The 22,951-nt window shown below is 39.1% G+C and overlaps 1 protein-coding gene across 1 annotated transcript in view; it reads right to left on the bottom strand.

Annotated features, from left to right (window-relative positions):
• Nucleotides 1-22,951, bottom strand: part of akap9 (A kinase (PRKA) anchor protein 9) — a 186,474-nt gene that overhangs the window by 114,340 nt on the left and 49,183 nt on the right. Inside the window, exons 11-20 of the mRNA XM_052016199.1 lie at nt 22,134-22,210; nt 21,355-21,499; nt 14,900-14,997; nt 14,124-14,235; nt 13,717-13,948; nt 8,260-8,341; nt 7,510-7,860; nt 6,769-7,224; nt 5,194-5,358; nt 316-456 (exon numbers count right to left, since the gene is read on the bottom strand). Of these exons, the coding sequence (XP_051872159.1) occupies nt 316-456; nt 5,194-5,358; nt 6,769-7,224; nt 7,510-7,860; nt 8,260-8,341; nt 13,717-13,948; nt 14,124-14,235; nt 14,900-14,997; nt 21,355-21,499; nt 22,134-22,210 (1,859 nt within the window). The remainder of the gene's footprint in view (nt 1-315; nt 457-5,193; nt 5,359-6,768; nt 7,225-7,509; nt 7,861-8,259; nt 8,342-13,716; nt 13,949-14,123; nt 14,236-14,899; nt 14,998-21,354; nt 21,500-22,133; nt 22,211-22,951) is intronic.

Genomic DNA, 22,951 nt, shown 5'->3' with positions numbered 1-22,951 from the left:
GCTAGGTCCAAGATATGTTGAAATTAGTGTTCTTGGGTACTACATTGCTATTTGGCTTGCAAATTTAGGTTCTGCATTTTACATTTGGTCTAACAAAACAAACAACAGGTAGATCCCTCTTGTATGCTGCTATGACAACGCAAGGCTTTGCCTATTAATACTGCAAACAATGCCACACCCATACTTGCTGAAACCAATAAATGTGGATGTTCCATAAATTACACTTTAAATTAACTACAAATGACAATAATCAATTGAAAATAAAAGTGAAAAATATTGGCAATAAAATGAATAAATAAGGACAGCTTAATTTACCATCTCTGTTTGTGTACTGCTGTCACAATATTCCACAGGGAGTCTTTCCTCTCCAGCTGCAGGAAAGCATTTAAGTTGTTCCAGTTCTGCAAGCATTCTTTCATTTTCTGACACCACTTTCACATTATAAACAGGAATACTCTGCAGTTAAAAATACATTATTATTTTCCTTGAACATCCAATGTATATAATTCATTTTTATAAACATTCATGTGGAAAGTAAAATACAATACAGTAAAATTTTATTTCTATTGCAGAATTAATATATTGTTGATTCAAAACTAGATATCAGGATAAAAAGGAACACAAGCAGCATATGCATATGAAATTAACCAGTTTCTGAAAACTATTTAAACTGCTGTTTGTGCTTCAACCACCAAAAAACTCAAAAAGATGATTATTGTATTTAAAATAACAGAAAATAGTGGAAACACTCAAACGTCAAGCAGCATCTGTGGAAAGAGAAAAAAAGTTAATTCTTAAGAATGAGGACCCTTCATCAGAGCATTGTTCCGATTTAAAAGATGTAGGACCTTCACCCTGAAATGTTAATTTCGTTTCTCTTTCCACAGATGCTGCCCGCCCTGCTCAGTGTTTCCAGAATTTTCTGTTTTTATCTAATATTTCAAGCATCAGAACTTTTTGATTTTTCAGCTATCGCAATTAACCTGTTTCTACACAAAGGTGTCACGGGGAGTTAAATAAAGTTGGTGAAACACAAGAACAAAGGTGTTATAGAGTCAGAGTTATACAGCACGGATACAGGCCCTTCAGCCCAACTAGTCCATGCCAACCTAGTCCCATTTGTCAGCATTTGGCCCATAACCTTCTATACCTTTCCAATCCATGTACATGTCCAATTGTTTTTTTAAGAATTGTTTTTGTACCTGCCTCAACCACTTCCACTGGTAGCTCATTCCACATAGGTTTCACCCTTTGTGTAAAAAAAAGTTGCCTCTCAAGTTCCTACTAAATCTTTCCCCTCTCACTTTAAACCTATGCCCTCTAGTTCTTAATTCCACAACCCTGAGAAAAAGACTGAGTGCATTCACCCTATCTATGCCCCTCATTAATTTATACACCTCTACAAGATCACCTCTCAGTCTCCTATGCTCCAAGGAATAAAGTGCTAGCCTGTCCAACTTCTCCCTATAACACAGTCCTGGCAACATTCTTGTATACCTTTTCTGCACTCTTTCCCATTTAATAACATCTTTCCTAAAGCAGGGGGCCAAAACTGAACACAATACTACAAGTTCAGCCTCCGCAATGTCCTGTACAACCACACCATGACCTCCTAACTTTTATACTCAATGCCCTGACTTATGAAGGCCAGCATGCCGAAAGCCTTCTTCACCACCCTGTCTACCTGCGACTCCACTTTCAGTGAATCATGTACTTGTACTCAGGTCCCTCTGTTCTACAATACTCCCCAAGACCCTGCCAGTCACTGTGAAAGTCCTATCTGGATTTGACATTCCAAAATGCAACACTTTGCACTTATCTGAATTAAACTCCATTTGCCATTCCTCGGCCCACTTACTCAGGTGATCAAAATTCCCCTCTGTAACCTTCTTCATTGTCCACTATACAACCTATTTTAGTGTCATCTGCAAACTTACCAATCATGCCTTGTACATTCTTATCTAAATCATTGATATAGACAACAATAACTATGGCCCCAACACTGACCTGAGGCACACCACCAGTCATGGGCCTCCAGTCCAAGAAACAACCTTCCACCAACCCCCTCTGCTTTCTACCATCAAGCTAATTGTGTATCCACTGGATTCCATGCAATCTAGCCCTCCAGAGGAGCCTACCATGTGGAACCTTATCAAAGGCCTTACTGAAGTCCATATAAACCATGCCTACCACCCTGCCCACCACCTTGCCCTCATCAACTTCCTTGGTCACATTATCAAAAAACTCAATCAAGTTCAGAAGACATGACCTCCCATGCACAAAGCCATGCTGACTATCCCTGATCAGTCTTTCTAGATGTATGTATCCTCTCCAGTAATTTACCTACCACAGACATTAGGCTTAGTGGGCTATAGGTTTCTCTTTACCACCCTTCTTAAATAAAGGCACAACATTTGCTGCCCTCCAATCTACTGGCACCTCACCTGTGGCTAACGAAAATGCAAATATCTCAGCCAGGGGTCCCGCAATTTCACCTCTAGCTTCCCAGTGTCCTTGAATATACCTGGTCAGGCCCTGGAGATTTATCTACCTTCATACTTTTCAAGACATCCAGCACCTCCTCTACTGTAATGTGGACTATCCCCAAGACCTCCCCATTTACTTTTCCTAGTTCCAAAGTCTTCATGTCTTTCTCCACAATGAAAAGAGGAGAAATATTCATTAATGACCCTGCCCATCTCCTGTGGCTCCATACAAATACGTCTCCTTTGGTCTTTGAGGGGCCCTATTCTCTCTCTAGTTACTCTTTTCCCCTTAATATACTTATAAAATCTCTTTGGATTATCCTTAATCTTCTCTGTCAAAGCTATCTCATGCCCCCTTTTTGCCCTCTTGATTTCCTCCTTAAGTACACTCCTGCATCCCCTATATTCCTCCAGGGATTCACTTGATCCCAGCTGCCTGTACCTGACCCATGCCTCCTTTTTCCTGGCCAAGACCTCAATATACCTCATCATCCAGGGTTCCCTACTCCTACCTATTATAAAAGGAAATATCCTGATGGAGAAAAAAAATGAATAAGGTGCTTGACAGTGGGGGGAAAAAAACATGCAGGCTCTTGGCATGAAAGGCAAAAATAAGAGAGACAAGTTGTTACTATGAAAGGGAAAAGGTACAGCAAATGTGGTATTTCAGAGAAGTAATCATAGCTTTAATATTGATAGGGAAGAGAAAATCTCATATGAGGATAAAGGCAAGTTAGGTGCTCAGGTAAGCAAATTAGATCCTTCAAAGCAAACAACAGGGCAAATAAAAGTGGAAAACTAATTTGATTCATATAATTGTAGTTGAATTCTGTGAAAATCCACTTCTGGAAGGGAGTTTAATGTTCTGTAGATTTTGTTTTGAAGATGGAGTGAGGTGAAAATGCTGGATGAAATCTCATCCGATTAGAATTGATAAGTGGAGGAATTAAGACAAATCTAAGTAAATGTACATGGAGAAAATTATGTCTTTTGAGTTGAAGTTGCCAAAGGGCAGGATGTTGATGAAAAACGTCTTGGAAAGATCTTTGGAAGACACTGGATGCAACAGTGTGGACAACATAAGGAAGGCTAACCTCTTGGGCTTTAGGGAAAGAGACACAGACTATACAAAGGGTAATGCTCAGATTGAGAGAATATTAACAGGGACATGGACAATGGTGGAGACAAATGTTTGGTGGAACAAATGGGTAGTTTTAGAAGTATTGTAGTGCATGGTTGTCTAGCCATTGGTTGAGATTTTCTGAAGCTGTGATCAACAGTAGCTTTTCTGTAAAATGTGAATAGCAGAAATTGCAAGAGGACCTCAGAGAATGATGCAGTTTGAACTGCTTGATTGGCCCAACAAACAAAATGCTGGAGAAGCTCAGCGGGTCAGACACCATCTGTGGAGGGAAATGGACAGTTGATGTTTCGGGTCAATACTCTTCATCTGGACTGAAGGACAGAGGGGAGATCGCTAGTATAAAGATGTGAGGGGAAGGGGTGGAGCAAGAACTGGCAAGCTATAGGTGTATCCAAGTGAGAAGGAGTGATCAGCAGATTGAGGAGGAAAGAGTAGAAACAGTGACAGAGGCTGGGAGGTGATAGGTGGCGGCACCAAAGTGCTGCAGTAGATGGAATCAGATAGGAAAGGAAGGTGGAGCATGGAATTAAATAAGGGAAGTGGTGTGGGCAGGTGGAAACAGTGGGGGACGGGTCCCAGTGGGAGGATTGTGTGGGTGATGGGCAGATGGATGGGTGGAAGAGGGGAAACAAACAGTGATGGGTGTAGGAGGAATTGAGTTGATCAGGGGGAGAGAGAAAAAGGGACAGAGGAGGAGCAGCTTACCCAAAATTGGAGAATTAAGTGAACCAAGGAATCACGGAGGGAGTGGTCCCTGCAGAAAGGGGTGGGGAAGGGAAGATCTGGCTGGTGGTGGTGGTATCATGTTGTAACTGGTCAAAGTTTCGAAGAATGATGTGTCGGATGTGTAGGCTTGTGGGGTGAAGAGTGAGGACCAGGGAAACTCTATCCCCGTTCTGTCTATGGGAAGATGGGGGTAAAAGCAGAAGTGCGGGAAATAAAGGGTATGTGGGTGAGTGCACCATCCATAACAGTTTGGGGGGGTGGGGAGCCCAATTTTCTGAAAAAAAAGACGACACATCAGATGTCCTGGAATGGAAGGCCTCATCTCTAGAATAGATGCGGCAGAGACGGAGAAACTGGAAGAAAGGAATAGCGCCTTTACAAGAGACATGGTGGAAGGGGGTGAAGACAAGGTAGCTGTGGGAGTCTATGCGTTTGTTGTAAATATTGGTTGGTCAGTGCAGAAGACAAAGTAAAGATCAGTTAAGAATGGGTGAGAGAATTGTAGGGTGAAATGTAAGATAGTTGGTGTCATGCATGAAAATGGAATAAAGATATTCAAACATACATTTGCTCATTTTGAAAATAAAAAAAAACCTGCAGATGCCGTAAATCACAGTGTTCGATCACCCTTTCCTATCCCAATATAAAGACAATGGCACCACTGGAAACAACCCTTTAATTAAATAAATTACATACCTGGCTATTCTCATTTTAATTAGATCAGGTCATTAAGATTTCTAGCACTGTATTTTAAAAATCACTGCTACACATTTTATTGAAGTACTAGTGCTCACGTCCGTGTGTATGAACTAGGTACATACAATGTAAAATTCTTACCTCCTGAAGCTGCCCCTTCAACTTTTCCACCTCAGCCAACAATTGTTCCTGCTCTTCTTGCAACCTCTCCAACTGCTGTGTATGCAATTGTCGTAAAGCTTCTAATGATTGCTGATGCTCCTGATCTTGCCGAACAAGCTCCTGCCTCATGTCTTCCAGTCTCTCCTAGTCCACAGAAGTTGGAAAGGTTGAAGCTGCATTTTTTTTTGCTGTGTTGTATAGTACACAATTCTATTCAAACATTCCATTACAAAATTCAGCCATTCTACTCTTTATACAATTTTTAAGTATTATTTTAACCTTTTGATAAATATTTTACAGTAAAATATTTTTAAAGGATGCTAATGCACTGGAAGTAGTTCAAAGTTTACTAAGCTAATACCTGATGTGGATATTTTGTCTTATCCAGGCTAGGCTTGTATGTGCTGAAGTTTGGGAGAGAGGGCTTCATAAAAACAAGAGGCGTCTTGACAGGGTGAATGTAGGGAGGATGTTTTCTCTTGCAGGAGAATCTAGAACTAGGGATCACCCAGTTAAGACAAGAGATTAAGCAATATTTCTTTCTCTGAGAGGGCTGAGGGCCTTTGGAACTCTTCTTCAAAGGATGGTGGAAGCAGAGTTGTTGAATATTTTTAAGGAAGACACAGATAGCTACTTGTTGAGGGGTGAACTTTTTAAATCACAGGTAGATCGGAATGTGGAGTTGAAGTTGAAATTCAGATCAGGCATGATCGTATTAAATGACAGAGGAGCCAAGTGGCGTAACCCTGCTTCTGCTGCTAACTAAACCCCATTTAAACAAGGAACAAAAGATTAGGATCATTGCAGCCACTTCCATATTTATATCTAAAGTGTAAAGGCACATCAGTCATAAACAGAAGACATTAAGTATAAAACCCAGTTTCTTAATTGAAGTCATGCAATGAAAGGGAATACCATATTACCACAATACTCTAAGCAAGCCTTCCTTTTTAATATTGTAAGTAGTGTTAAAGGGTCACAGAAGTTCCTTCAAGAACAAAATATTTCATGCAAACATACTTCAAAAAAAATATAGCATTTCCCAAAATGATTTGACAATATACAAAGCTCAGCTCAAATTTATAATTTCAGAGAATCTGTCTAATTTGTTAGATGGTTTTATCTTGATTGCCTATACCCAATGCCATAAAAATTATTAAAGAGAAAAATCTGACTGCTTTCTGGAAGCTGTACTTAACAACCTATTCAACAAAATGAATCTTCCACAATCATAATAATTGCCCTGGTTACAGTAAGGGACAAATCCAAATGTGTTGCCAATATTTTAAAAGAAAATAAGGACTTAAAACATATCACATTGCTGACTCAAAGAGGAGTCATGAAAGCTATATAATAAGTCTTTCTCACTGACCTATAACCCATAAAATTAGGAAAGGAAGATGTTAACCAATTTGAAACAAATGCAATTTATGTAATAACGTTTTTCAAAGTATGTTTTAAGATAGAATTCCTGATCTGAGTTGTGCTATTACATAAATATAAGTGCCTGAAAGCAATCAGTTGATAGTTTTGATCACAGAAACTGGAACTCACCTGTGCAACTTCTTGGTTCTCGAACTCATTAACTTCCATTTTACATTCCAAGCTCATTTCTTTTAGATTGGAATTACCTGTTGCACAAGAATCCCTGAACAGTTCTTGTTCAGCATTCAAAAATTCCTCGTGCAAAGCAGCTTCTGAAATCACATCACATGTTCCCAATTTATATTTAATCATTAAGTTTTGCATTTGCCTTTGAATAGTAAGAATTTCAGCATTCTTTTGCTTTAGTGCTTTCTGAAGCTCCTCCTTTTCTTCAGAAAACAATTCTTCCAATTTTTTTCTCTCTGCATCAAATTGAAACTGGAGATCTTGTTTGAGAGTACGTTTCACTTCTTCCTCCCATTCTTCATCACTTGCTTTGCATGTACTCGGCTCTTCTTGCACATCCCTTCTCACCCTAGCCAACTCAGTCTGCTGAGCAAACTGTACAGACATCTGTACAATTACCTGCAAAGAAATAAGGACAAACAGTTAAACTGATACATACTAAAGCATACAGATGTCAGCATTTAAGTTTAATAATAAGCATTAATTTCAAAGCTTTTATTATTTCACAGCTATTATTAACACTGCAATATTATTAACAAATATCTCAGAGTGCAGCACTAGCCAACTTATTTGAAAGAGAACTACGATTGTACTATCATGGGTTTGAATTTAGTGAAAAGGGTAGTTAACAGTTATGTGCTGTTATATCATCGGTAAGCTTAGCCTTAAACGAGACTGGCATACTTTGGCAATTTCTTCCCGCATCCGTTCTTCGTATTGCTTTTCCAGATGATGTGCAAAACAAGCAACTTCCTTATTTTCTTCAGTTCCTTGCAATGTAACTTTTGTGAGAACTTCATTCAAAGTTTGGGCACTTGAATTAGGCTCCTCCCCAGCAAGTTTGGCTAACTCATTTCCAACTACTTTCTTGTCTAGACCGCAACGTGTCACCATAGATTGTATTTGTTCTGGCTTTTGATGGCATTGCTCTTCCAAATCATGCAATGTCTTTATCAAATTCTGTTCTTGTTGCAAAAGGTCTGGGTGATTCATGTGCCATTGCTGTTCCTGAATGCTATCCACGTTCGACTCAACCTAGGAAAAATATACATCATTACATATACCATAGGAACAAAATCCAATGCAGGTATGGAAAACAGACACAGAAGTATGAGGTACTCTTCAGAGTTTGGTGGTGAGATATATTATTCAGTTACAATGTTCCCCCTATTCAGCAATATTAATTGCCATAAACAGGAAAATGCTTCTTGCCTCGAGGTCTCAATAAACATAGGTTGAGAACCTGCAGCCAGCAGTAAATCTTTTCAAAAAGGAGCTGGACAGGAAAAGAATTTGCATAGAAGTTGTACAACCCAACAACAGCTGTAACTATTCCATGATGCTGTCAGAGGCCAGTGTTGACATGAAATATTTAATTTTAACAGTTTCAGTTTACATTCTGTCAAATATTATAGCACTTATTTTGTCCTTTACCTTATATTCCTCTGCTCTTCGTTGTTCTACCTCAACAGCAGAACTTCCAGTGATGTGCTCAACAGCCGCACTTATTCCTGAACTAAATAAGAGGTTGAAGAAAAATAAACAAACAAACGAATTTGAGCAAAGTCAAGCCATTTACCCATACTCACATAGAAACCTACGTCTTAATAGGTTCGTTCCTCCTTTAAGGACTCCATGCTACCTTGCAAATATAATTCACCTTTTGGAAACTATTTTGAGTGCGATTATGCCTCCATAAAGTACCTTGATATGTTTTACTATATTCAAAGGGCTCATACAAATAGAGGAATGATGTTTTTGTGTAAATTTACCTAGCAGTAATAGTGCTTATTAATATCCCGAAGGTGGAGACAAATCGGTTTTAAAAATAATTCTTCATTTAAAAAGCAGATTTTGAAGAGTGAAGCAAGAAATTAAGCAGGATTTTATAAGTAGTAATCCAGGTTACTCCCAGATACTTGCACCTGTGAGTATAGAAATAGGAGGATAGTACACATAGATGATGATGTTTAACCAATGAGATGGTGCTAGACACTCGGCTTTTGATATTTTTGGTCACTAGGGCCTGTTCTGGAGAAAGCAGGACCTATACAGGACAGAAAGGTTGTACCTTCACAGAGATGGAACAAATATCCTCACAGGCAGGTTTGCTATGGCTGTTGGGAAGGACTTAATTGAGCTTAGCAGGAAGCTGAGCAAAGATCCAGCAGGGAGAAAAGCATATTTGAAAATGAAAAGATTAAAATGAGAGAGAGTTTGGAAGATAAGGCAAAAACAGGTTACAAAAAAACCCACAGAAAATGGTTCATGTTCAACAATGGACATCAAAATGCAAATAGTATTGTATGAAAGGAGGATGAGCTGAAGGCACTGATAAACATGGCTTAAAAACGGGCAGAAATGGTCGGTTATCCTGGGGTGCAGACAAGATAGACAGGGGGTTAAAGAGGCGATATTGGTTCAAGGAAAAAAAAACACAGCTGCGAGAAGGAACGATATGCTAGAAGAATAATCCAATTAATCAATAATGTATTGAACCAAATAACAAAAAGGAAGCAAATCACACAATTGGGATGTAGGGAGGGTACTCCAGACCTCCACAATCTTGGTAACATATTGGATGAAATAAATTGCCTGACATCCGGCCTCTGTGACGATGGGGATCTCAGAAGGAAGCCCAGATGGATCATCCACTTGGCACTTACGGCTGAATGTGAGTGCTAGGTCAAGGCAACCATGTGGGAGCCCACCATCATTGAGGATGCAGATGTTCATGGAGCCTTCTCCTCCCATTAGTTATTTAATTGTCTTCCTCTATTCGTGACTGGACACGACAGGACAGTAAGAACATTGATTTGATCCATTAGCTGAGAGATCACTTAGCTCTGTCTATTGTAATTTGCTATTTTTACTGGTGAGCATGCATGCAGTCCTGTGCTACAGCTTCACCAGGTTGAGACCTCATTTTTAGATGCATCTAATGCAGCTCCCTGCACATGCTTCAGCACTGATTCAGCCAAGATTGATTCCCTGACTTTGACTGTAGTGTTACAGTTTGGAATATGCTGTACACTTCTGCTACTGCTGATGGCCCACGTGAATGCAAATGTATAAGCTGCCAGATCTGTTCCGAGTCTATCCATTTAAGCATAATGGATGGTGTTAAACTATATTACTGCACAACGTGACGGTGGATGACCTCAGTATAAAACAGAGGACAACTCCATGATGACTGCACAATAGCATTCCATAACTGCTATGAATTGATGCATCTGCTTCAAAGACTGGTGAGGAAGACACAGGTTTACCCCTCATGTGACATGGCTCATTTCCTGCCACAGATCCAACTGGACAGTAAGTGCTTCAAAATAAATATTATTAGCAGTCTTAAATTTGCCTTATAACCTTCAGCCACTTTTCTCATCATAATTCCACTTGAACTTGTGAATTATCTTTTATTTTAAATACATCTCTTTGGTCAGCTGCTAAGGTCCAAGTCCATTGCTGGTTTCCTGTCGTTTCTTCACTTAAATCCTCTCTTAGGGACATACCTTACAACTCACCTCCGCATTGTCTCAGAGTATTCCACACTATCTTTTCCCCATAATCAAAATTGAGCAGCCGATGTACAATTTTTTGTAAAAATCAAACTGCAATAACTTCTAATTTGAACTCAGCAGTTTTGGTGATATGATTCAACATTTTATACTGCACAGCGAAAAAGAAAGAATTCCTAAATGCCCCAGTTACCAAAATACCCTTCAGTCACTCAAAGACAGAATTCAGTTCATTTTCTTCCTTTGCTCAATTCTTGAGTGTTTAAGTTCTCATTAAAAGAGATATCTGATGTAGATTAGAATACTTAATTAGTTATAATTAATTTGTCAATTAAGCAAGTTATTTAGTTGATGTGATTACAAGAAAGAAAGATGTGCACCTGTCAAAACCCAAGGACAGCCCAAAGTTTTTTTTTGAACTGCAGATACCATTGCTATATAGGAAACACTGGAGCTAATTTGTGCTCAACAAGCTCCAATAAACATCAATTGATAAACAAAAATAAATAAATAGTCTGGTCCTTCTGTCTCAAATGAACAACAATAGTGGCTAGGACACTAGGAATACATACCCCCACCCTGCCTCCCACACCACCCCATTCTTCTAAGTAGTGCCATGGGAGCCTTTACGTCCAAATGAGAAAACAAAGTCTTTGCCTTAATATCTAATCTGAAAGAAGGTGGTAATGACAGTGCAGCATTTCCTTAATCTCTGGAGAAAGACGTGAATCACAACCTTCTTATTCTGTGGTAAGGGTGCCATCAACTGAACCACAGCTGACGCAATAATCGTGAGCACAAGAACGAAAGAAATAGGAGCAGGAGTAGGCCATCTGGCCCATCAAGCCTGCTCCACCATTCAATAAGATCATGGCTGATCTGGCAGTGAACTCCGATTCACCTACCTGCCTTTTCCCCATGGCCCTTAATTCCCCTACTATGCAAAGATCTAATTGTATCTTAAATATATTTAATGAGGTAGCCTCTATTGCTTCCCTGGGCAGAGAATTCCACGGATTCACTACTCTCTGGGAAAAGAAGTTTCTCCTCAACTCCATCCTAAATCTATTCCCCTGAACCTTGAAGCTATGTCCCCTAGTTCTAGTCTCACCTACCAGTGGAAACAACCTTCCTGCCTCTATCTTATCCATCCCTTTCATAATTTTATGTGTTTCTATAAGATCCCCTCTCATTCTTCTGACTTCCAGCAAGTATAGTCCCAGGTGACTCAATCTCTCCTTGTAGGTTAACCCCTCTCATCTCCGGAATCAACCTGGCGAACCTCCTCTGCATCGCCTCCAAAGCCAGTATATCTTTCCTCAAATAAGGAGACCAGAACTGCACGCAGTACTCCAGGTGCAGCCTCACCAGCACCCTGTACAGTTGCAGCATAACCTCCCTGCTCTTCAATTCAATCCCTCTAGCAATGAAGGCCAACATTCCATTTGCCTTCTTCATAACCAATTGCACCTGCAAAGCAACCTTTTGCAACTCATGCATAAGCACTCCCAAGTCCCTCTGCACAACAGCATGCTGCAATCTTTCACCATTTAAATAATAATCTGATCTTCTATTTTTCCTTCCAAAGTGGATGACCTCGCATTTACCAACATTGTACTCCATCTGCCAGACCCTTGCCCACTCACTTAACCCAGCTATGTCTTTCTGCAGACTCTGCACATACTTTGCATAATTTGCTTTTCCACTCAATTTAGTGTCATCAGCAAACTTAGATACCCTACAATTGGTCCCCTCTTCCAAATCGTTAATGTACATAATGAACATCTGTGGGCCCAACACCAACCCCTGCGGCACCCTGCTCATCACTGACTGGCAATCAGAGAAACACCCATTTATCCCAACTCTCGGCCTTCTATTGGTTAACCAATCCTCTATCCATGCTAATACATTACCCCCATCTCCAAGCATCCTTATTTTATGGATAAGTCTTTTATGCAGTACCTTATCAAACACCTTCTGGAAATCCAAGTGTAAAACATCCACCTGTACCCCTCTATCCACTGCGCTCATTATATCCTCAAAGAACTCCAGTAAGTTTGTCAAACAGGACCTGCCCCTCCTGAATCCGTGTTGTGTCTGCCTGATGAAACCACTTCTATCCAGATGTCTTGCTACTTCTTCCTCAATGATAGCTTCAAGCATTTTCCCAACTACAGACGTTAAGCTAACTGGCCTCTAGTTACCTGCCTTTTGCCTACATCCTTTCTGAAACGGTGGTGTGACATTCGCTGTCTTCCAATCCACTGGGGCCTGTCCAGAGGCCAGAGAATTTTGGTAACTTAATCACAAACGCCTTACAACTTCCACCATTTCTTTCAGTACCCTGGTATGCATCCCATCAGGACCAGGGGACTTGTTTACCTTTAAGCCCACTAGTTTGCTCATCACTACCTCTTTAGTGACAGTGATTGTATCGAGATCCTCACCTCCCATCGTATCCATGACATCTCTCTTTGGCACGTTAGACATGTCCTCCACCGTGAAGACTAACACAAAATAGTCATTCAAGGCCTCGGCCATTTCCACATTACCCAATATTAATTCCCCCTTCTCATCTTCTAAGGGACCAATGTTCACTTTAGCCACCCTTTTCTGCTTTTTATATAATTATAAAAACTTTTACTGTTTTTATATTTTGTGCTAGTTTACTTTCACAATCTATCTTCCCTTTCCTTATTGCTTACTTAGTTGTTCTTTGTTGCTTTTTAAAGTTCTCCCAATCTTCCAGTTTCCCACTACTCTTGGCGACTTTGTATGCATGAGTTTTTAGCTTGATGCCTTCTTTTATTTCCTTAGTTATCCAAGGCTGGCTCTCCCCACTCTTACTGTCCTTTCTTTTAACTGGAATATACTTCTGTTGAGTACCAAGATCGATCTCTTTGAAAGTCTTCCACTGTTCCTCAACTGTCCCACCATATAGTCTGTGTTTCCAGTCTACACTAGCCAACTCCTCCTTCATCCTGTTGTAGTCTCCCTTGTTTAGGTATAATACACTGGTTTTAGATCAAACTATTGCACTCTCCGTTTGTATGAGAAATTCAATCATACTATGTCTCATTGCACAGGACCAGATCTAAGATAGCATTTTCCCTTGTAGGTTCACTAATATTCAAGTAAGCTATCACGGATGCATTCTATGAAGTTCTCCTTAAGACTGCCTCGACCAACTTGATTCACCCAATCTATGTGGAAGTTAGTCTCCCATGACAAGTGCCATTCCATAACAAATGTTATTCTGATAAATTGTTATAGCAGGAGCCATAACAAATTATTCTTAGTGTACGGAACATACGTCCCTAAAATTTGCAGGCTGCCGCGTTCTAACTGGAGGTGTGAATGAACTTATTCATACCTGGACTGCGGAACAAAACCAGTTATTTTTTGTAGCTTTTGTTGTAGACAGTTGATTTCTCCTGCATATTTTGCCTCCATTTCTTGATACTGCTTTTCATAAGAAGTCTTCAGACTTCTTATTTCTTCTGCATGTAGCTCTTCCAATTCTGTCTTCTGTTGGCAAAATTCTTGCTTCAGCTTTACAATCTCTTCAAGCCGAGCTGACCGGATTTTTAACTGTTCCTTGAGATCTAAGCAACAGACAGAGATGCAAATTGTGACATTCCACATCTTCACAGTGAGATAAGTTTATAATGGACTTGTTTCCCAATTATTTGTTATTATATTCTACCCTTGAAAATTATGGCTTGCCATACTGGCACGATGAGAAAGTTTCAAGTGGCAAAATAATGTTATAAGGTTTACCATTAAGGTCTTGAGAATTAGCATGGGTGCTTTCTATCTGCATGCGCAATCTAACATTTTCTTCTTCAGTTTCCAATTGCAAATTTAGGTAAGCAGCCTGGCGATCTTCAATCTGGAATTACAAACAAATTTAGGAAACAAAATGAGGCTATTTACAAAAAAAATGTATTTTAGCCTTGCATATACAATCCCAATATTGTAATCAAAATGCTTGTTAACTTCAAACTCAGTCTATTAAAATCTTTCATATTTAACTGGATCCTAAGAAAATGATTTATATAGTGACCTCAAGACATCCAAAATGCTTCATAGCAAATTAAGTACATTGACACTCAGTCTCTCCTGCAACATAAGAGAGTACATCTTGGTCCCACAAACTGCAATGAACAAATAAATAATTTGATGCCATGATATTGGTAGCATGTTAAATATTGTCCAGAACATCAGGGATATCATTTTATTCTTCATCAAAATAATGCTATAGGATCTTTGAAATCCACCCTAGATGGTAGATTAGACAATTTAACATCATATCTGGAAGATGGAAGTCCAACAGTGCAGCAAGCCGAGTTAGGTAATGGGCTCAAGGCTCCAAACTGCAACTTGAAATCACAATCTTCCAAATCTGATAAGAGTATTAACAACTGAACCATGGTTAACAACACTGTTTTTAAAAAAATACACAGCAGAGAGAAAAACAATTTATCAGCATTTTGCCAAAATGTAATATAACACCTGGCTGAATGAATTGAACCAGAATGAATTATTTTGCTTACCTTTTTGAAATCATTAGTTAATTGTGTTTGAAGAGCTACTAGCCGATTGTACTCCTCAAAGAGGTATTTTTGAAGTCTCTCTAGATTTGTTTGCATTACTGAAAGCCAAAACATAAAAGATCAGGATATCTTATTTTCAGTCCAACAGGAGGATAAATATGAGAATCAGCTGCATTACAGAACTGTGTGGTTCCGTTTAATTAAAAACTCATATTAAGAAAGTTCCTATCAGTCTTTGTTACATATCTACTTCTTATTCACGGCTGATTATTTTTTTTTATTACTGTTTAACTACAATTGTCACAACAATGAACAAGGTAATTAAAATTGTACCAACCACACATATTTCCTTCAGCACAGGCATCTGAATAGTCTTTATTTGAATTAACACATTTTGTACAAGAATATTCTTTTTCAAAATATGATTCTGATAAACATGGCATGTAAATAACAGTTAACTTAATTGCATGATAATTTATTAAAAAAGGTATGTATAAAATAATGATGTTAAAAGTTAAATATTTTGATTGTGATATATTTTAACATTTCATATTTTTTCACACAATAATGTTGCACAAAAGCGCATGAGGTCATAGTTGTAGCACATCAGCACATATAACAAACAGGCATCACAGGCATGCTGCAAGATAGATAATTCCTGAATTATAATCGGGCTATATTTTGAAGATTTAAGAGAAAACAGTCTTTGAAAGTAAAAAGGAGTGGAATTGGTTTAGTAGTTCACATGCATGTAAAAGAACATCATGATTAACCTCATGGATAAAAGTGGCTCTTCACTGTGCCTATTCTGAAATTACTACTTGTAATGTTACGTCCTTGTAATCCATATTCACTTTGGAAGCTTCCCACCTACAATGATCAGGTCATAATTATTAACTTTCAATAGGCAATTAAAAATGAAGGGAATGGTCACTGACAAATGGTACACATTGGTGATAGCATAAAATATTCAAACAGAACAGCCACCACCACCGCAAAACCAGTGATGGAGGAATTTATCTTATTCCTTGAAAATAGTTCAATCTATCATTTCAGAGGAGAGGAAAGCCTAGGGATAGTCTCATACCTCAACTGTCTTGTTCAAATGTTCTTTCCCTGAGCCTAACCAACAAAGCCTTGTAGTTAGAATTGTTAGAATTGATACAATTGGTGGACTGCTATATTTGGAAATCTCAGTCCTGCTTTAACAGTCAGAGAAAAAGATCAGCAGTTCCACTGTGTAACTACTGCTGTAAACTTGTTGATTTATATACTTTAAAAAAAAACCTTAGCCATTTTTCCCCCCGTCTCTGCTCCAAGAGAAACGTTGTTCAAAGTTTAACTGCCTTTGTTCAAATTAATTAAACTTAAGCAAATAATATGTGCAAACCAAGTCCTCCTTTGCAGCTGTACAGAAGATCGACTCCCCATCATTTAACGCCAGCCAAGAATGAAATGCTTAATCTCACACAAGTTATTGATCTCTAACAATGGGGTGCTGAAACAAAATGGCCCACATTCAAATGATCAGGCAAAATCAACAGATTTCAGATTTCTGTACGGTCCACGAACACTACCTCGTTATTCCACTTTTGCACTATTTATTTTGTAGCTTGTAGTAATTTTTATGTATGGTACTGTACCGCTGCCACAAAACAACAATTTCACGACATGTGTCAGTGAAAATAAATCTGATTCTGAGATAAGTGGTTTCAAGTAAGAATTTTCCTCAAAAGTGCCCCATCTGCTCTCTTCGCAAATTTAGTTTGCAGTATTTTTTCCAACTTCCAAGAAAGTCCCCATGGATGTTCTAACCTCAAAACATGACCTTCTGTTGCCTCTCCAGTAACCAAGAGATGCTACGTACTTCCACCTTTTGTTTCTTTTTACTTCTTTCTCTTCCTCCCCTTCATGTCTCTTCATGACATTATGATTTATTTTGAAGATATGTACCAATTTTGTTTGATCATGATTTACAGACCCTACCTTCAAAGGAATGACAAGTTTAAAACGAACAATTTTCTATTTTTGTTTGGTTTATAATGTCTAAACAGCTTCTTCAAAAATGATGTATACCAAAAATGAATGTTGAAAAGAGCAGCTTGGAAAATTTTTAGATTTTAATATTTACAGAAATTCCCATGGTGTAGCGGTTGCTACCGCGGAATAAAACAAGACGCTAGTCGGAGGATTGTCGAACAAGAACTGGTTTATTTTCCCGCCTTGCGCGGGCCCTTTAAGGGAGACTGTTCCCGCCCAATGCAACCAGCAATGACGCAAGTACTACGTCATCAAGACTTCTCCGCGCGCGGGTTCTCCCCGTCGCTCGGAAAGACGAGGCCCGCCGCCATCTTGGGCCTCGTCGCTCCGACACCGCGCGACCTGACTGCCAAGCTGGTTCGCCCGACTAAACGGTGAGTCGCCACAATGGTCTTATTCCAGAACAAATGTGCAAGTAAGTCAGGTTTTGAAAATAGACCAAGATGTTGCAAGCTGCTCTCTGCAGATCTACTCATTACTTTTACTATAATCGTTCTACTCTTTTAAATTTAAATTCTATGTCACTAAGTATTACTAATATTGTTCTTTTAAATCTTCTTACAAGGCTGGCGATCTTCCAACCTCCAGGAACAACTGTGAAATGGCACCTTATTGTCTACCTACAATGCAACCCTGCATTACCTCAATGCAGTGTAATGATTTGATCTGTATGAATGGTATGCAAGACAAGTTTTTCACTGTACCTTAGTACATGTGACCATAATAAACCAATACACCAAGTGGGAATACTAGCAGGTTAGAATGAAGAGAAGCCAAACAGGTTCCCCTCCGTCAACACACTCATTTGCCTGGCTGAGCTCATTCTCACATCGTCACTTTCTCCAGATCAAAAAGTGTGCCTGTCTTTTTGTAGGATAAGTGGATCGGTTTTTGTTTCAGTCCTACTCAGGCCACTCCCTCAATTGAGACAAGAGACTGCAGATGCTGGAATCTGGAGCAACAATCTGCTGGAGGAACTCAGCAGGTGGAGCAGCATCTGTGGGAATAAATTCCTTTCCTCCCACGGATGCTGCTTAACCTGCTGAGTTCCTCCGGCAGATTGTTTGTTGCTCCCCTGCCTCAATTCTTTTTCCGGTATATTGACAATTGCATTGGTGTTGTTTCTTGCACTCATACAGGACTTGAAAATTTAATTACGTCTGCTGCTGATTACCAAAACCTTCACGTGGCCTATCTCCAACTCTTCTGTTCCCTTTATGGTTCTCTCTGCCTCCAGCTCTGAGGAGAGGATCACAACAAACATCCATTAAAAACCTACAGACTCCCACAGCCATCTCACCCAGACTTCCTTCTGCCTGTCGCCTGTAAGAACTCATTTCCATTCTCCAGGTTCTTCCATTGAATTTGCTTTCTGCACAAGTGCCTCAGGTCTTCCAGAACAATGGCTTCCCCTCTATGATTATTGCCAGAACCCTTGACTGCATCTCATCTATTTCCCGCACCTCTACTCTCACCCCTTCTCCTCCTGGACAGAGCAAGGTTAAAGTTCCCCTGATCCCTACCTTCCACACCCACTAGCCTCTGCATTCAACAGAACATCCTTTGCAATTTCCACCAGCTTCAGTAACATTCTACCACCAAACCCTTCCCCTCCCCTTTCAGCATTTTGAAGGGCCTGTTCCCTTCACAACTTTTGGTCTGCTCTTCCATCTCCAGCAACCCGTCTTACAACACTTTCATATCCAACCACAGAAGATGCAGCTTCTGTACGCTTTCCTTCCCACCATCCAGGGACCTAAACAGTCCTAAGTGGAGCAGCGAATCACTTGCATTTCTTCCAACCTAGTGTAAAGTATTTGGTATTCAAAACATAGTTTCCTCTACTTTGGAGAAACCAATTATATATGGGTGACCAAATTGTGGTGCACCTGCACTCAGTTGCAGGCTCAGCTTGTTACCTGCCACTTTAATTCTCCATTCTGACATGTGGTCTCCTGCACTGTTATAATGAGGCCCAATAGAAGCTTAAGAAACAACACCTAATCTTCTATCTGGGGACACTGCAGCCTTCCATAGTCAATATTGAATTCTTCAACTTCAGATAATTCACTATATCTATATCAAAATTGATCATTTCTGCTGTAAGTCATTCATCTATAATATTAACACATTTTTTCTCTCTCCATTACCACACCCATTAACTCATCAACTAGATGACTTCCACAACTTATCCCCATAACAATGCTGACCTCACCCTATCAAAAGATGCACCCTGTCCTTTCCACCCCGAAATCTCTGTAATTTAAAACTATCTTATTTACTTCCTTTATCGGCTCTGACAAAGCGTTATTGATTTGAAATGTTAACTTTATTTATTTTTCCACAGGCACTTTCCTGTTTTTATTTCAGATTTCCAGCTTCTGCAGTTTTTTGGATTTCCTTAGGATAAGATGTTGCCTGGTCATGGGCACTAGTGTGGACTGCAAAGTAAGAGTCATATAGGATAGTTTTCATGCTACTTTGCAACTAAAAGGATCACATCTAAAGCTGAAATTCAAAGTAGAAACCAGTGAGGAAAACAGCAAGTTTCGTAAAATCACAACATTATATGCATGTGGAATATCATTCAATGCATTTCAGTTCACCTGCCCAATAGTAAATGCAAAACTTCATTACCATCTGTGCAACATCTATCCTTATGAAACAGTTTCTCTCTGCTACCTTTAAATCTAGTTCATTTTTAACAACAAAGGATTCAGAGACCAGACCTAAACTGGCTTTAAATTCTATCTTCCTGTACTATTTTTGCAATTTAAATTCATATCAGCTTTTACTTTTCTTCTCCAAAATTTCCTCCCAGTTTGCTCTTTTCTCAGATGATTATTTTTTTCACTCCCTTTTCTTTCCTCAGAACTCAAACCTCTTGATAAAAATCAACCCGTTGCTCTTCTCAGAGCTCTTTCCAAAATCTGAAAGTATCCATGTGTCATTAGTCAGAAACATACAGCATTCAAGTATTTGATAAACACACTAAATAGTGAAAGCCAACTTCCTCACATTTGCTGATGTCTTTTAGTTCTTGCTTTAGTTTTTCTTTGCAGATCCTAACTGCCTCTGGAGCTTTACCCCAACCCATAAACAAAAAACTTCCCAGTACTGTTTCAGTTTATCTGCTGCTGAAACCTTTACGTCTCTGTCACGTCAAAGTTGATTACACTGAGCACTCCTGACTGTCACCTCACTTCCCATGAGCATCATCTTATCTAAAACCGCACTGATTGTGTACTCTCAGTCCAAGTCATTCTTCACATCTGTCATTTAGTGATCTACAGAGGTTTCCAGTTACCAATGCTTCATTGAGTTCAAACTTCTTTGTTGTTTCATTCATTCCTTTATCGGCTTCTGTGGACTTAGGCCTCTTGTATATCACTTCATTTTTTGCTTCACCACTGGCAGCATAATCCCCTACCAGAGAACAAACACTGGAATTTCCTCACTAAACTCTTATCCCTTCACTTCCCTAATGTCTTAAAAACTCATCTCTTTGATCACCCTTCTGGTCTTCCTCATCTCTCCTTTAACTCCATGATACTTTGCAGAGCAAGCTGAGAGTCAAATGACCTACTCTTCATATATTCACTTCACTGTTCTGTGATTACATCCATGAAGAACCCTATTTGTCGAAAATAAGTTAATCAGTCACTGGAAGCAATGAGAACTTTGAAGAAGTCAAGCCTGGAAGTAACTAATATCTGAATGATACTTTCAGTAATGAAGTATAGAAGTAGAGACAGTCAGTCATGGTTAGCTAAATCCAATGACTGTTCCACAATGAAAATAATATCTTACACTTCACTCTACCGTCTTTTTTCTTTGATCAGCCTATAACCTCATAAAAATTGCAATCCTAATACACAGCCCCAAAATAATGCCAAATTCAAATAATTGATCTCCTCACCAATATTAACTATAGTTCCACTTTAAAATGCTGATAAACTGCATGGTAGCATAGCGGTTAGTGTAATGCTATTACAGCACTAGCGACCTGGGTTCAATTCCCGCTGCTGCCTGTAAGGAGGTTGTACGTTCTCCCCGTGTCTGCGCGGGTTTCCTTCGGGTGCTCCAGTTTCCTCCCACATTCCTAAGGCATACAGGTTAGGAGCTATGGGCATGCTACGTTGGCGCTGGAAGCGTGGCAACACTTGCGGGCTGCCCCAAGCACATTCTTAGCAATGCAAAAAGACGTATTTCACTGTGTGTTTCGATGTACATGTCACTAATAAATACAGTATCTTATCTAAATGTTCAGTATTTGTTTCATAATGATGCAAGGATTCTAATTCACTACATGTATACCTTCAGTGCTTAGTTTTATGTTTTGAATGCTTTAATGGACTTGTTTTTAATCTGTTGGATAGCTGCAACAGATTAAAAACTGTCATAAGGTAGCATACCTTTTGCTTCTTCAACACGGTCTTTATGCACCTGGTTTTCCTTTTCCATATGGTCTGCTTTTCCCAGTGTTACAAATTCCTCAGATTGGTCCTCATGCTTTCTCTTTTCTATCAAATAATCTTCACCTAGTACACTGGCAAATGCCTGTCCAAACCAAAACACTAAATTCATACATATCCATCACAAAAAAAATTGCAGCTGTATAAAGAGGAACAGGAACACTTCCAACAATCATCATTTGCAATCAAAATTCATTTAAAAAGAATAAATAGAATGATAGTATTTGTCTTAGATCACAATAATCCCTAAATATTGTATTACTTTTACTCTTAAATTAAGTCACTGTACAATGTGACTAATAAGATTTATTTTCCAGGGTAGAGATACATAGTTCTTCAAGAACTGCAGTAGAAACTGCAAACAAAATCTTTCATTCCTTATGTCAAATTAATTTTCAATATTCAGTGGAGTTATTGTTAATCATTCACAAGGTAGGATTGATAGGTTAACTAACTACTGCAAATTGCTCTCAGTGTGGGTGGAACGCAGGAGAATTGGGGGTTGGGGGTAGAGTTGATAGGCATGTGAAAGAGAATAGGTTATAGAGAAACAGGTGGGGAAATGGGACTGAAGAGAATGGTCTGAGAGGCAACATAGCCTTGAAGGGCCAAATAGCCTCCTTCCTTGCCGTGAGGAAAAATGAGAAATTCTTTAGAATAGTTCTTTAATGGTTCAGCACAGTTTCCAATATGCAATATTTACAATTTCCTTAATGTACCTGGGAGAGCTGCACACATTCATCAGAAATCATCATGTTGAGCCTTTCTATCAGCATTTGTGATGATTCTTCAGTACCTAAACAATAATCACAGATTACATTCGAGCACCATAATTGCTACATTTTAAAAATATTTTCTCAAGATAAAGACATTTATAGCCCATCCCTTCATGCCTTCAGAAAGGTGAGGTCTAATGGTATCCATCCTAGGCTTGAAATTAAGAGACCAGTTGCTCTGACCATAACTTTTCTAGTTGCTTCAATGAATCACACTGTTCAATGGAACTGCATGGAGGATATATTCCTTTATTCAGGGAGGAGGAAGGAGAATGATAAACCAGATGATATTAAAAATAACCATGGTAAAGTTATCTCACAAGACACATTTTTGAAAAATACGTAATTTTTTTATTTTTTTGAAAGAGATTCCTCTGTATCCTAAGAAAATATAACAAATCATTTGATTCAACAATTCCTAGAGTATATCCACTGCCTTGTGAGGAGCCCTTTGATGAGAAGGGAAAGCATCGATCCACTAGAGGTGGTGAACGCCACTGGAAAACAGAAATGAGGGAAAATTTTGTACAATAGTGATACTGTGGCATGCTCTGATTATTAGAAGTGGAGAAGACAACAGTTTTAGAGTGCTTTAGAGAAATTCATCTTTGGGAGGTGAAACAGACAAACCCTACTAGATGTACTCATCAGGATGCCTTGGGGCATGAATGGTCATTTACTATTCCTGAGATTCCAAGTTATAGATATGTTAGGCCTATTTTAAATAAATTTTATCTAGTTATAGAACTCAGTATCTGAAG

Source organism: Pristis pectinata, chromosome 5, assembly GCF_009764475.1.
Source record: "Pristis pectinata isolate sPriPec2 chromosome 5, sPriPec2.1.pri, whole genome shotgun sequence".
NCBI lineage: Eukaryota > Metazoa > Chordata > Chondrichthyes > Rhinopristiformes > Pristidae > Pristis > Pristis pectinata.
The sequence above is the reverse complement of the archived record's forward strand: the minus strand, read 5'-3'. Positions and strand labels throughout refer to the sequence as shown.